Here is a 16645-nt window from a genome sequence, read left to right on the forward strand (position 1 = left end):
CACTGGGGGGGGGGCAGCACACACACAGGGGCACTGGGGGGGGAAGCACACACACGGGAGGCACTGGGGGGGAAGCACACACACGGGAGGCACTGGGGGGGAAGCACACACACGGGGGGCACTGGGGGGGAAGCACACACACGGGGGGCACTGGGGGGGCAGCGTACACACGGGGGGCACTGCGGGACAGCGTACACACGGGGGTCGCACTGGGGAAGGGGACAGCGTACACACGGGGGGCACTGGGGGGGAAGGATAGCACACACAGGGGGGGCACTGGGGGGGCAGCGTACACACAGGGGGGAGGCACTGGGGGGGGCAGCGTACACACAGGGGGGGGGACACTGGGGGGGGGACAGCCTACACATGGGGGGCACGGGGGGACAACATACACACGGAGGGGGGGGCACTGGGGGGGGACAGCATACACACGGGGGTGCACTGGGGGAGACAGCATACACACGGGGGGAGAGGACTGAGGAGGACAGCGTAAACACAGGGGGGCACTAGGGGGGACAGCGTACACACGGGGGGGACAGCGTACACACGGGGGGGACAGCGTACACACGGGGGGGACAGCGTACACACGGGGGGGACAGCGTACACACGGGGGGTCTGTTCATATGGGGGGCACTGGTGGGGACAGCGTACACACGGGTGCACTGGGGGGGAGCGTACACTCAGGGGCACTGGGGGAACAGGGTACATACAGGGACAGTGGGGGGACGGATTTACCTGAGTGCAGCTGCAGTACAGGGGGGGACAGAGTACACACGGAGGGCACTGGGGAGACAGCATACAAACGGCAGGCAGTGGGGGGGGACAGGGTACATACAGGGACAGTGGGGGGGACAGGGTGTGCACAGGGATAGTGGGGATAGGGGACAGGGACAGTGGGGGGATGGATTTACCTGGGTGCAGCCACTCCTCTGATGGCCCGGGTGGCTGCTTTCTGTCTTCTGGATGGCAGAGGCAACTCAAGGCCGGGGCTTCACCAGACTGTTAGGCCGCAGGCTGTGGAAGCGCCTGAACCTAGTCCCGACGAGTCCCGGCGGCAGCATGGGGAGGACAGAGTCTGGGCAGGAAATATAACAACAACAACATCAACAATGCGTACACACGGGGGGCACAGCGTACACAGCGGCCAATGGGGGGCCGGGACTGCATACGCACTGGGGGCAGGACGGGGGGCACTGGGGGTACAGTGTACACATGGGGGAGCACTGGGGGGACAGCGTACACACGGGGGGCACTGGGGGGGAGGACAGCATACACACGGGGGGCAGCGTACACACGGGGGGGCACTGCAGGGGGACAGCGTACACACGGGGCGGCCAGTAGACACACGGGGGGCACAGCGTACACACGGGGGGGCACTGGGGGGACAGCGTATACACGGGGGGGGGCACTGGGGGGACAGCGTAGACACACGGGGGGGCACTGGGGGGACAGCGTAGACACACGGGGGGCACTGGGGGGACCGCGTAGACACACGGGGGGCACTGGGGGGACAGCGTACACACAGGGGGCACTGGGGGGACAGCGTACACACAGGGGGCACTGGGGGGACAGCGTACACACAGGGGGCACTGGGGGGACAGCGTACACACAGGGGGCACTGGGGGGACAGCGTACACACAGGGGGCACTGGGGGGACAGCGTACACACAGGGGGCACTGGGGGGACAGCGTACACACAGGGGGCACTGGGGGAACAGCGTACACACGGGGCACTGGGGGGACAGCGTACACACAGGGGGCACTGGGGGGACAGCGTACACACAGGGGGCACTGGGGGGACAGCGTACACACAGGGGGCACTGGGGGGACAGCGTACACACGGGGGCACAGCGTGCACACGGGGGGGCACTGGGGGGACAGCATACACACAGGGGGGCACTGGAGAGATAGCGTACACACGGGGGGCGGCAATGGGGGGACAGCGTACACATGGGGGGGCACTGGTGGGACAGCATATACACGGGGGGCACTGAGGGGACAGCGTACACACGGAAGTGCACTGGGGGGGGGGACAGAGTACACACGGGGGCTCTGGGGGGACAGCGTACACATGGGGGGCACAGCGCACACGGGGGGGCACTGGGGGGACAGCGTACACACAGGGGCACTGGGGGACAGGGTACACACAGGGACAGTGGGGGGACGTATTTACCTGGGTGCAGCTGCTCCTCTGATGACCAGGGTGGCTTCTTTCTGCCTTCCCGGTGGCGGAGGCATCTCAAGGAAGCGCTTCAATCTGGTCCGCAGGCTGTGGAAGCGTCTCAGTCCCGGCGGTACCATGGGGTGGTCAGCGTCTGGGCAGGAAACATAATAATAATATTAAAGGGCACAGCGTTCACACGAAGGGGGGCACAGCATACACACGGAGGGGGGGGCACAGCGTATACGGGAGGGGGCACAGCGTACACACAGGGGGGGCAAACAGCGTACCCACGGGGGCACTGGGGGGGGGGGGCGAACTGCGTACACACGGGGGCACTGGGGGGCGAACAGCGTACACACAGCGTACACACGGGGGGCTAACAGCGTACACACGGGGGGCTAACAGCGTACACACGGGGGGCTAACAGCGTACACACGGGGGGCTAACAGCGTACACACGGGGGGCTAACAGTGTACACACGGGGGGCTAACAGCGTACACACGGGGGCTAACAGCGTACACACGGGGGCTAACAGCGTACACACGGGGGCACTGGGGGGCGAACAGCGTACACAGGGGGCACTGTGGGCGAACAGCGTACACACGGGGGCACTGGGGGGCGAACAGCGTACACAGGGGGCACTGGGGGCGAACAGCGTACACAGGGGGGCACTGGGGGGCGGACAGCGTACACAGGGGGGCGGACAGCGTACACAGGGGGGCGGACAGCGTACACAGGGGGGCGGACAGCGTACACACGGGGAAGCGGGCACTAGGGGGGACAGCGTACACGGGGGGGGGCAATGTGGGGGCAGCATACACATGGGGGGTACAGCGTACACATGGGGGGGCAGCATACATGGGGGGTACAGCGTACACACGGGGGGGGCAGCATACACAGGGGCACTGGGGGGGGGCAGCACACACAGGGGCACTGGGGGGGCAGCACACACAGGGGAGCACTGGGGGGACAGCGTACACACGGGGGTGGCACTGGGGAAGGGGACAGTGTACACGGGGGGCACTGGGGGGGAAGGACAGCATACACACGGGGGGCACTGGGGGGGAAGGACAGCGTACACACACAGGAGGGGCACTGGGGGGGCAGCGTACACACAGGGGGGAGGCACTGGGGGGACAGCGTACACACGGAGGGGGGGCACTGGGGGGGACAGCATGCACACGGGGGGCGCACTGGGGGAGACCGCGTACACACGGGGGGGAGGGGACTGAGGAGGACAGCGTAAACACAGGGGGGCACTGGGGGGTCAGCGTACACACGGGGGAAGCGTACACACGGGGGCTAACAGCGTACACACGGGGGCTAACAGCGTACACACGGGGGCACTGGGGGGCGAACAGCGTACACAGGGGGCACTGTGGGCGAACAGCGTACACACGGGGGCACTGGGGGGCGAACAGCGTACACAGGGGGCACTGGGGGCGAACAGCGTACACAGGGGGGCACTGGGGGGCGGACAGCGTACACAGGGGGGCGGACAGCGTACACAGGGGGGCGGACAGCGTACACAGGGGGGCGGACAGCGTACACAGGGGGGCGGACAGCGTACACAGGGGGGCGGACAGCATACACAGGGGGGCGGACAGCGTACACACGGGGGCACAGCGTACACACGGGGGCACAGCGTACACACGGGGGCACAGCGTACACACGGGGGCACAGCGTACACAGGGGGGGCGGGAACAGTGTACATGGGGGGGAGACAGCGTACACACACTGGGGCACGGGGGGGAGCGTACACACATAGGGGGGGCACTGGGGGGGCAGCGTACACACGGGGGGGGGGGGCACTGGGGGGACATCGTACATACAGGGGGGGGGGCACTGGGGGGGGACAGCGTACACACGGGGAAGCGGGCACTAGGGGGGACAGCGTACACGGGGGGGGCAATGTGGGGGCAGCATACACATGGGGGGTACAGCGTACACACGGGGGGGCAGCATACACAGGGGCACTGGGGGGGCAGCACACACAGGGGCACTGGGGGGGCAGCACACACAGGGGGGCACTGGGGGGACAGCGTACACACGGGGGTGGCACTGGGGAAGGGGACAGTGTACACGGGGGGCACTGGGGGGGAAGGACAGCATACACACGGGGGGCACTGGGGGGGAAGGACAGCGTACACACACAGGAGGGAGGCACTGGGGGGACAGCGTACACACGGAGGGGGGGCACTGGGGGGGACAGCATGCACACGGGGGGCGCACTGGGGGAGACCGCGTACACACGGGGGGAGGGGACTGAGGAGGACAGCGTAAACACAGGGGGGCACTGGGGGGTCAGCGTACACACGGGGGGAAGCGTACACACGGGGGCTAACAGCGTACACACGGGGGCTAACAGCGTACACACGGGGGCACTGGGGGGCGAACAGCGTACACAGGGGGCACTGTGGGCGAACAGCGTACACACGGGGGAACTGGGGGGCGAACAGCGTACACAGGGGGCACTGGGGGCGAACAGCGTACACAGGGGGGCACTGGGGGGCGGACAGCGTACACAGGGGGGCGGACAGCGTACACAGGGGGGCGGACAGCGTACACACGGGGGCGGACAGCGTACACACGGGGGCGGACAGCGTACACACGGGGGCACAGCGTACACACGGGGGGCGGGAACAGTGTACATGGGGGGGAGACAGCGTACACACACGGGGGCACGGGGGGGAGCGTACACACATAGGGGGGCACTGGGGGGGCAGCGTACACACGGGGGGGGGCACTGGGGGGACATCGTACATACAGGGGGGGGGCACTGGGGGGGACAGCGTACACACGGGAAAGCGGGCACTAGGGGGGACAGCGTACACGGGGGGGGCAATGTGGGGGCAGCATACACATGGGGGGTACAGCGTACACATGGGGGGTACAGCGTACACACGGGGGGGGCAGCATACACAGGGGCACTGGGGGGGCAGCACACACAGGGGCACTGGGGGGGCAGCACACACAGGGGGGCACTGGGGGGGCAGCACACACAGGGGGGCACTGGGGGGGCAGCGTACACACGGGGGTGGCACTGGGGAAGGGGACAGTGTACACGGGGGGCACTGGGGGGGAAGGACAGCATACACACGGGGGGCACTGGGGGGGAAGGACAGCGTACACACACAGGAGGGGCACTGGGGGGGCAGCGTACACACAGGGGGGGAGGCACTGGGGGGACAGCGTACACACGGAGGGGGGGGCACTGGGGGGGACAGCATGCACACGGGGGGCGCACTGGGGGAGACCGCGTACACACGGGGGGGAGGGGACTGAGGAGGACAGCGTAAACACAGGGGGGCACTGGGGGGTCAGCGTACACACGGGGGGAAGCGTACACACGGGGGGCACTGTTCATATGGGGGGCACTGGTGGGAACAGCGTACATATGGGTGCACTGAGGGGGGAAGCGTACACACAGGGGCACTGGGGGGACAGGGTACATACAGGGACAGTGGGGGGACGGATTTACCTGAGTGCAGCTGCAGTACAGGGGGGACAGAGTACACAAGGGGGGCACTGGGGGGGGAACAGCGTACACACGAGGGGGGGCACTGGGGGGGACACAGAGTACGCACTGGGGGGGACAGCATACACACGGGGGGCACGGGGGGGACAGCGTACACACGGGGGGCACAGCATACACGGGGGAACTGGGGGAACAGCGTACATGGGGGGCACTGGGGGGGGGACAGCGTACACACGGGGGGCACTGGGGGGGGCAGCGCACACACAGGTACACTGGGTGGGGGAGCGTACACACGGGGGCACTGGGGGGACAGGGTACACACAGGGACAGTGGGGGTACGTATTTACCTGGGTGCAGCTGCTCCTCTGATGTCCAGGGTGGCTTCTTTCTGCCTTCCCGGTGGCGGAGGCAACTCAAGGAAGCGCCTGAATCTGGTCCGCAGGCTGTGGAAGCGTCCCAGTCCCGGCGGTACCATGGGGTGGTCAGCGTCTGGGCAGGAAACAGAATAATAATATTAAAGGCGACAGCGTTCACACGGAGGGGGGGCACAGCATACACACGGGGGGGCACAGCGTACACACATGGGGGGCACTGGGGGCGGACAGCGTACACACGGGGGGCACTAGGGGGCGGACAGCGTACACACGGGGGGCACTGGGGGGCGGACAGCGTACACACGGGGGGCACTGGGGGGCGGACAGCGTACACACGAGGGCACTGGGGGGGCGGACAGCGTACACACGAGGGCACTGGGGGGGCGGACAGCGTACACATGGGGGCACTGGGGGGGCGGACAGCGTACACACGGGGGCGGACAGCGTACACATGGGGGCACTGGGGGGGCGGACAGCGTACACACGGGGGCGAACAGCGTACACAAGGGGGCGAACAGCGTACACATGGGGGCGAACAGCGTACACACGGGGGCACTGGGGGCGGACAGCGTACACACGGGGGCACTGGGGGGGGGCGGACAGCGTACACACGGGGGCACTGGGGGGGGCGGACAGCGTACACACGGGGGCACTGGGGGGGCGGCCAGCGTACACATGGGGGCACTGGGGGGGCGAACAGCGTACACACGGGGGCATTGGGGGGCGAACAGCGTACACAGGGGGGCACTGGGGGGGGGGCGGACAGCGTACACACGGGGGCACACTGGGGGGTGGACAGCGCACACACGGGGGGACTGGGGGGGGCGGACAGCACACACGGGGGCACTGGGGGGCGAACAGCACACACGGGGGCACTGGGGGGCGAACAGCACACACGGGGGGCACTGGGGGGCGAACAGCGTACACACGAGGGCACTGGGGGGCGGACAGCGTACACACGGGGGCGAACAGCGTACACACGGGGGCACTGGGGGGCGAACAGCGTACACAGGGGGGCACTGGGGGAGCGGACAGCGTACACACGGGGGCACACTGGGGGGTGGACAGCGCACACACGGGGGGACTGGGGGGGGGCGGACAGCACACACGGGGGCACTGGGGGGGGAACAGCACACACGGGGGCACTGGGGGGCGAACAGCACACACGGGGGGCACTGGGGGGCGAACAGCGTACACACGAGTGCACTGGGGGGCGGACAGCGTACACACGGGGGCACTAGGGGCGGGGCGGACAGCGTACACACGGGGGCACTGGGGGGGGGGCGGACAGCGTACACACGGGGGCACTGGGGGGGCGGACAGCGTACACACGGGGACACTGGTTGGGCGGACAGCGTACACACGGGGGCGAACAGCGTACACAAGGGGGCGAACAGCGTACACACGGGGGCGAACAGCGTACACACGGGGGCGAACAGCGTACACACGGGGGTGAACAGCGTACACACGGGGGCACTGGGGGGCGGACAGCGTACACAGGGGGGCGGACAGCGTACACACAGGGGCACACTGGGGGGTGGACAGCGCACACACGGGGGGACTGGGGGGCGGACAGCGCACACAGGGGAACTGGGGGGGCGGACAGCGTACACACAGGGGCACACTGGGGGGTGGACAGCGCACACACGGGGACACTGGGGGGCGAACAGCACACACGGGGGCACTGGAGGGGCGGACAAAGTACACACGGGGGAACTGGAGGGGCGGACAGCGTACACACGGGGGCACTGAGGGGGGACGGACAGCGTACACACGGGGGCACTGAGGGGGGACGGACAGCGTACACACAGGGGCACTGGGGGGACGGACAGCGTACACACGGGGGCACTGGGGGGGCGGACAGCGTACACACGGGGGCACTGGGGGGGCGGACAGCGTACACACGGGGCACTGGGGGGCGAACAGCGTACACACGGGGGCAAACAGCGAAAACAAGGGGGCGAACAGCGTACACAAGGGGGCGAACAGCGTACACAAGGGGGCACTGGGGGGCGGACAGCGTACACAAGGGGGCACTGGGGGGCGGACAGCGTACACAGGGGGGCGGACAGCATACACACAGGGTGCTGGGGGGTGGACAGCGCACACACATGGGGACACTGGGGGGACAGCGTACACACGGGGGTGGCACTGGGGAAGGGGACAGTGTACACGGGGGGCACTGGGGGGGAAGGACAGCATACACACGGGGGGCACTGGGGGGGGAAGGACAGCGTACACACACAGGAGGGAGGCACTGGGGGGACAGCGTACACACGGAGGGGGGGCACTGGGGGGGACAGCATGCACACGGGGGGCGCACTGGGGGAGACCGCGTACACACGGGGGGAGGGGACTGAGGAGGACAGCGTAAACACAGGGGGGCACTGGGGGGTCAGCGTACACACGGGGGAAGCGTACACACGGGGGCTAACAGCGTACACACGGGGGCTAACAGCGTACACACGGGGGCACTGGGGGGCGAACAGCGTACACAGGGGGCACTGTGGGCGAACAGCGTACACACGGGGGAACTGGGGGGCGAACAGCGTACACAGGGGGCACTGGGGGCGAACAGCGTACACAGGGGGGCACTGGGGGGCGGACAGCGTACACAGGGGGGCGGACAGCGTACACAGGGGGGCGGACAGCGTACACACGGGGGCGGACAGCGTACACACGGGGGCACAGCGTACACACGGGGGGCGGGAACAGTGTACATGGGGGGGAGACAGCGTACACACACGGGGGCACGGGGGGGAGCGTACACACATAGGGGGGGCACTGGGGGGGCAGCGTACACACGGGGGGGGGGCACTGGGGGGACATCGTACATACAGGGGGGGGGGGCACTGGGGGGGGACAGCGTACACACGGGAAAGCGGGCACTAGGGGGGACAGCGTACACGGGGGGGGCAATGTGGGGGCAGCATACACATGGGGGGTACAGCGTACACATGGGGGGTACAGCGTACACACGGGGGGGGGCAGCATACACAGGGGCACTGGGGGGGCAGCACACACAGGGGCACTGGGGGGGCAGCACACACAGGGGCACTGGGGGGGCAGCACACACAGGGGGGCACTGGGGGGGCAGCACACACAGGGGGGCACTGGGGGGGCAGCGTACACACGGGGGTGGCACTGGGGAAGGGGACAGTGTACACGGGGGGCACTGGGGGGGAAGGACAGCATACACACGGGGGGCACTGGGGGGGAAGGACAGCGTACACACACAGGAGGGGCACTGGGGGGGCAGCGTACACACAGGGGGGGAGGCACTGGGGGGACAGCGTACACACGGAGGGGGGGGCACTGGGGGGGACAGCATGCACACGGGGGGCGCACTGGGGGAGACCGCGTACACACGGGGGGGAGGGGACTGAGGAGGACAGCGTAAACACAGGGGGGCACTGGGGGGTCAGCGTACACACGGGGGGAAGCGTACACACGGGGGGCACTGTTCATATGGGGGGCACTGGTGGGAACAGCGTACATATGGGTGCACTGAGGGGGGAAGCGTACACACAGGGGCACTGGGGGGACAGGGTACATACAGGGACAGTGGGGGGACGGATTTACCTGAGTGCAGCTGCAGTACAGGGGGGACAGAGTACACAAGGGGGGCACTGGGGGGGGAACAGCGTACACACGAGGGGGGGCACTGGGGGGGACACAGAGTACGCACTGGGGGGGACAGCGTACACACGGGGGGCACGGGGGGGACAGCGTACACACGGGGGGCACAGCATACACGGGGGAACTGGGGGAACAGCGTACATGGGGGGCACTGGGGGGGGACAGCGTACACACGGGGGGCACTGGGGGGGGCAGCGCACACACAGGTACACTGGGTGGGGGAGCGTACACACGGGGGCACTGGGGGGACAGGGTACACACAGGGACAGTGGGGGTACGTATTTACCTGGGTGCAGCTGCTCCTCTGATGTCCAGGGTGGCTTCTTTCTGCCTTCCCGGTGGCGGAGGCAACTCAAGGAAGCGCCTGAATCTGGTCCGCAGGCTGTGGAAGCGTCCCAGTCCCGGCGGTACCATGGGGTGGTCAGCGTCTGGGCAGGAAACAGAATAATAATATTAAAGGCGACAGCGTTCACACGGAGGGGGGGCACAGCATACACACGGGGGGGCACAGCGTACACACATGGGGGGCACTGGGGGCGGACAGCGTACACACGGGGGGCACTAGGGGGCGGACAGCGTACACACGGGGGGCACTGGGGGGCGGACAGCGTACACACGGGGGGCACTGGGGGGCGGACAGCGTACACACGAGGGCACTGGGGGGGGCGGACAGCGTACACACGAGGGCACTGGGGGGGCGGACAGCGTACACATGGGGGCACTGGGGGGGCGGACAGCGTACACACGGGGGCGGACAGGGTACACATGGGGGCACTGGGGGGGCGGACAGCGTACACACGGGGGCGAACAGCGTACACAAGGGGGCGAACAGCGTACACACGGGGGCGAACAGCGTACACACGGGGGCACTGGGGGGCGGACAGCGTACACACGGGGGCACTGGGGGGGGCGGACAGCGTACACACGGGGGCACTGGGGGGGGCGGACAGCGTACACACGGGGGCACTGGGGGGGCGGCCAGCGTACACACGGGGGCACTGGGGGGGCGAACAGCGTACACAAGGGGGCGAACAGCGTACACACGGGGGCATTGGGGGGCGAACAGCGTACACAGGGGGGCACTGGGGGGGCGGACAGCGTACACACGGGGGCACACTGGGGGGTGGACAGCGCACACACGGGGGGACTGGGGGGGCGGACAGCACACACGGGGGCACTGGGGGGCGAACAGCACACACGGGGGCACTGGGGGGCGAACAGCACACACGGGGGGCACTGGGGGGCGAACAGCGTACACACGAGGGCACTGGGGGGCGGACAGCGTACACACGGGGGCGAACAGCGTACACACGGGGGCACTGGGGGGCGAACAGCGTACACAGGGGGGCACTGGGGGAGCGGACAGCGTACACACGGGGGCACACTGGGGGGTGGACAGCGCACACACGGGGGGACTGGGGGGGGGCGGACAGCACACACGGGGGCACTGGGGGGCGAACAGCACACACGGGGGCACTGGGGGGCGAACAGCACACACGGGGGGCACTGGGGGGGCGAACAGCACACACGGGGGGCACTGGGGGGCGAACAGCGTACACACGAGGGCACTGGGGGGCGGACAGCGTACACACGGGGGCACTGGGGGGGGGGCGGACAGCGTACACACGGGGGCACTGGGGGGGCGGACAGCGTACACACGGGGACACTGGTTGGGCGGACAGCGTACACACGGGGGCGAACAGCGTACACACGGGGGCGAACAGCGTACACACGGGGGCGAACAGCGTACACACGGGGGTGAACAGCGTACACACGGGGGCACTGGGGGGCGGACAGCGTACACAGGGGGGCGGACAGCGTACACACAGGGGCACACTGGGGGGTGGACAGCGCACACACGGGGGGACTGGGGGGCGGACAGCGCACACAGGGGAGGCGGACAGCGTACACACAGGGGCACACTGGGGGGTGGACAGCGCACACACGGGGACACTGGGGGGCGAACAGCACACACGGGGGCACTGGAGGGGCGGACAAAGTACACACGGGGGAACTGGAGGGGCGGACAGCGTACACACGGGGGCACTGAGGGGGGACGGACAGCGTACACACAGGGGCACTGGGGGGACGGACAGCGTACACACGGGGGCACTGGGGGGGCGGACAGCGTACACACGGGGGCACTGGGGGGGCGGACAGCGTACACACGGGGGCACTGGGGGGGGCGGACAGCGTACACACGGGGCACTGGGGGGCGAACAGCGTACACACGGGGGCAAACAGCGAACACAAGGGGGCGAACAGCGTACACAAGGGGGCACTGGGGGGCGGACAGCGTACACAAGGGGGCACTGGGGGGCGGACAGCGTACACAGGGGGGCGGACAGCGTACACACAGGGTGCTGGGGGGTGGACAGCGCACACACAGGGGGACTGGGGGGCAGACAGCGCACGCAGGGGCACTGGGGGGCGAACAGCGCACACACGGGGGCACTGGGGGCGAACAGCACACACGGGGGCACTGGGGGGCGAACAGCACACACGGGGGCACTGGGGGGCGAACAGCACACACGGGGGCACTGGGGGGGGAACAGCGTACACACGAGGGGGGGCACTGGGGGGGACACAGAGTACGCACTGGGGGGGACAGCATACACACGGGGGGCACGGGGGGGACAGCGTACACACGGGGGGCACAGCATACACGGGGGAACTGGGGGAACAGCGTACATGGGGGGCACTGGGGGGGGGACAGCGTACACACGGGGGGCACTGGGGGGGGCAGCGCACACACAGGTACACTGGGTGGGGGAGCGTACACACGGGGGCACTGGGGGGACAGGGTACACACAGGGACAGTGGGGGTACGTATTTACCTGGGTGCAGCTGCTCCTCTGATGTCCAGGGTGGCTTCTTTCTGCCTTCCCGGTGGCGGAGGCAACTCAAGGAAGCGCCTGAATCTGGTCCGCAGGCTGTGGAAGCGTCCCAGTCCCGGCGGTACCATGGGGTGGTCAGCGTCTGGGCAGGAAACAGAATAATAATATTAAAGGCGACAGCGTTCACACGGAGGGGGGGCACAGCATACACACGGGGGGGCACAGCGTACACACATGGGGGGCACTGGGGGCGGACAGCGTACACACGGGGGGCACTAGGGGGCGGACAGCGTACACACGGGGGGCACTGGGGGGCGGACAGCGTACACACGGGGGGCACTGGGGGGCGGACAGCGTACACACGAGGGCACTGGGGGGCGGACAGCGTACACACGAGGGCACTGGGGGGGCGGACAGCGTACACATGGGGGCACTGGGGGGGCGGACAGCGTACACACGGGGGCGGACAGCGTACACATGGGGGCACTGGGGGGGCGGACAGCGTACACACGGGGGCGAACAGCGTACACAAGGGGGCGAACAGCGTACACACGGGGGCGAACAGCGTACACACGGGGGCACTGGGGGCGGACAGCGTACACACGGGGGCACTGGGGGGGGGCGGACAGCGTACACACGGGGGCACTGGGGGGGGCGGACAGCGTACACACGGGGGCACTGGGGGGGCGGCCAGCGTACACATGGGGGCACTGGGGGGGCGAACAGCGTACACACGGGGGCATTGGGGGGCGAACAGCGTACACAGGGGGGCACTGGGGGGGGCGGACAGCGTACACACGGGGGCACACTGGGGGGTGGACAGCGCACACACGGGGGGACTGGGGGGGCGGACAGCACACACGGGGGCACTGGGGGGCGAACAGCACACACGGGGGCACTGGGGGGCGAACAGCACACACGGGGGGCACTGGGGGGCGAACAGCGTACACACGAGGGCACTGGGGGGCGGACAGCGTACACACGGGGGCGAACAGCGTACACACGGGGGCACTGGGGGGCGAACAGCGTACACAGGGGGGCACTGGGGGAGCGGACAGCGTACACACGGGGGCACACTGGGGGGTGGACAGCGCACACACGGGGGGACTGGGGGGGGGCGGACAGCACACACGGGGGCACTGGGGGGGGAACAGCACACACGGGGGCACTGGGGGGCGAACAGCACACACGGGGGGCACTGGGGGGCGAACAGCGTACACACGAGGGCACTGGGGGGCGGACAGCGTACACACGGGGGCACTAGGGGCGGGGCGGACAGCGTACACACGGGGGCACTGGGGGGGGGGGCGGACAGCGTACACACGGGGGCACTGGGGGGGCGGACAGCGTACACACGGGGACACTGGTTGGGCGGACAGCGTACACACGGGGGCGAACAGCGTACACAAGGGGGCGAACAGCGTACACACGGGGGCGAACAGCGTACACACGGGGGCGAACAGCGTACACACGGGGGTGAACAGCGTACACACGGGGGCACTGGGGGGCGGACAGCGTACACAGGGGGGCGGACAGCGTACACACAGGGGCACACTGGGGGGTGGACAGCGCACACACGGGGGGACTGGGGGGCGGACAGCGCACACAGGGGAACTGGGGGGGCGGACAGCGTACACACAGGGGCACACTGGGGGGTGGACAGCGCACACACGGGGACACTGGGGGGCGAACAGCACACACGGGGGCACTGGAGGGGCGGACAAAGTACACACGGGGGAACTGGAGGGGCGGACAGCGTACACACGGGGGCACTGAGGGGGGACGGACAGCGTACACACGGGGGCACTGAGGGGGGACGGACAGCGTACACACAGGGGCACTGGGGGGACGGACAGCGTACACACGGGGGCACTGGGGGGGCGGACAGCGTACACACGGGGGCACTGGGGGGGCGGACAGCGTACACACGGGGCACTGGGGGGCGAACAGCGTACACACGGGGGCAAACAGCGAAAACAAGGGGGCGAACAGCGTACACAAGGGGGCGAACAGCGTACACAAGGGGGCACTGGGGGGCGGACAGCGTACACAAGGGGGCACTGGGGGGCGGACAGCGTACACAGGGGGGCGGACAGCATACACACAGGGTGCTGGGGGGTGGACAGCGCACACACATGGGGACACTGGGGGGACAGCGTACACACGGGGGTGGCACTGGGGAAGGGGACAGTGTACACGGGGGGCACTGGGGGGGAAGGACAGCATACACACGGGGGGCACTGGGGGGGGAAGGACAGCGTACACACACAGGAGGGAGGCACTGGGGGGACAGCGTACACACGGAGGGGGGGCACTGGGGGGGACAGCATGCACACGGGGGGCGCACTGGGGGAGACCGCGTACACACGGGGGGAGGGGACTGAGGAGGACAGCGTAAACACAGGGGGGCACTGGGGGGTCAGCGTACACACGGGGGAAGCGTACACACGGGGGCTAACAGCGTACACACGGGGGCTAACAGCGTACACACGGGGGCACTGGGGGGCGAACAGCGTACACAGGGGGCACTGTGGGCGAACAGCGTACACACGGGGGAACTGGGGGGCGAACAGCGTACACAGGGGGCACTGGGGGCGAACAGCGTACACAGGGGGGCACTGGGGGGCGGACAGCGTACACAGGGGGCGGACAGCGTACACAGGGGGGCGGACAGCGTACACACGGGGGCGGACAGCGTACACACGGGGGCACAGCGTACACACGGGGGGCGGGAACAGTGTACATGGGGGGGAGACAGCGTACACACACGGGGGCACGGGGGGGAGCGTACACACATAGGGGGGGCACTGGGGGGGCAGCGTACACACGGGGGGGGGGGGGGCACTGGGGGGACATCGTACATACAGGGGGGGGGGGCACTGGGGGGGGACAGCGTACACACGGGAAAGCGGGCACTAGGGGGGACAGCGTACACGGGGGGGGCAATGTGGGGGCAGCATACACATGGGGGGTACAGCGTACACATGGGGGGTACAGCGTACACACGGGGGGGGGGCAGCATACACAGGGGCACTGGGGGGGCAGCACACACAGGGGCACTGGGGGGGCAGCACACACAGGGGCACTGGGGGGGCAGCACACACAGGGGGGCACTGGGGGGGCAGCGTACACACGGGGGTGGCACTGGGGAAGGGGACAGTGTACACGGGGGGCACTGGGGGGGAAGGACAGCATACACACGGGGGGCACTGGGGGGGAAGGACAGCGTACACACACAGGAGGGGCACTGGGGGGGCAGCGTACACACAGGGGGGGAGGCACTGGGGGGACAGCGTACACACGGAGGGGGGGGCACTGGGGGGGACAGCATGCACACGGGGGGCGCACTGGGGGAGACCGCGTACACACGGGGGGGAGGGGACTGAGGAGGACAGCGTAAACACAGGGGGGCACTGGGGGGTCAGCGTACACACGGGGGGAAGCGTACACACGGGGGGCACTGTTCATATGGGGGGCACTGGTGGGAACAGCGTACATATGGGTGCACTGAGGGGGGAAGCGTACACACAGGGGCACTGGGGGGACAGGGTACATACAGGGACAGTGGGGGGACGGATTTACCTGAGTGCAGCTGCAGTACAGGGGGGACAGAGTACACAAGGGGGGCACTGGGGGGGGAACAGCGTACACACGAGGGGGGGCACTGGGGGGGACACAGAGTACGCACTGGGGGGGACAGCGTACACACGGGGGGCACGGGGGGGACAGCGTACACACGGGGGGCACAGCATACACGGGGGAACTGGGGGAACAGCGTACATGGGGGGCACTGGGGGGGGGACAGCGTACACACGGGGGGCACTGGGGGGGGCAGCGCACACACAGGTACACTGGGTGGGGGAGCGTACACACGGGGGCACTGGGGGGACAGGGTACACACAGGGACAGTGGGGGTACGTATTTACCTGGGTGCAGCTGCTCCTCTGATGTCCAGGGTGGCTTCTTTCTGCCTTCCCGGTGGCGGAGGCAACTCAAGGAAGCGCCTGAATCTGGTCCGCAGGCTGTGGAAGCGTCCCAGTCCCGGCGGTACCATGGGGTGGTCAGCGTCTGGGCAGGAAACAGAATAATAATATTAAAGGCGACAGCGTTCACACGGAGGGGGGGCACAGCATACACACGGGGGGCACAGCGTA

At 68.8% G+C, this 16645-nt stretch overlaps 1 protein-coding gene across 1 annotated transcript in view; it reads right to left on the bottom strand.

Moving 5' to 3' along the window:
* Positions 1 to 2252: 2252 nt before the first annotated feature.
* The window catches only part of LOC146058433 (uncharacterized), a 122076-nt gene continuing 107683 nt past the window's right edge, over positions 2253 to 16645 (bottom strand). Inside the window, exons 3-7 of the mRNA XM_083170713.1 lie at positions 16418 to 16559; positions 12492 to 12633; positions 9941 to 10082; positions 5989 to 6130; positions 2253 to 2314 (exon numbers count right to left, since the gene is read on the bottom strand). Coding sequence (XP_083026839.1) covers positions 10076 to 10082; positions 12492 to 12633; positions 16418 to 16559 — 291 coding nt within the window. The 3' untranslated portion in view covers positions 2253 to 2314; positions 5989 to 6130; positions 9941 to 10075. The remainder of the gene's footprint in view (positions 2315 to 5988; positions 6131 to 9940; positions 10083 to 12491; positions 12634 to 16417; positions 16560 to 16645) is intronic.

This window comes from Crinia signifera, chromosome 2, assembly GCF_055691185.1.
Source record: "Crinia signifera chromosome 2, ASM5569118v1, whole genome shotgun sequence".
NCBI lineage: Eukaryota > Metazoa > Chordata > Amphibia > Anura > Myobatrachidae > Crinia > Crinia signifera.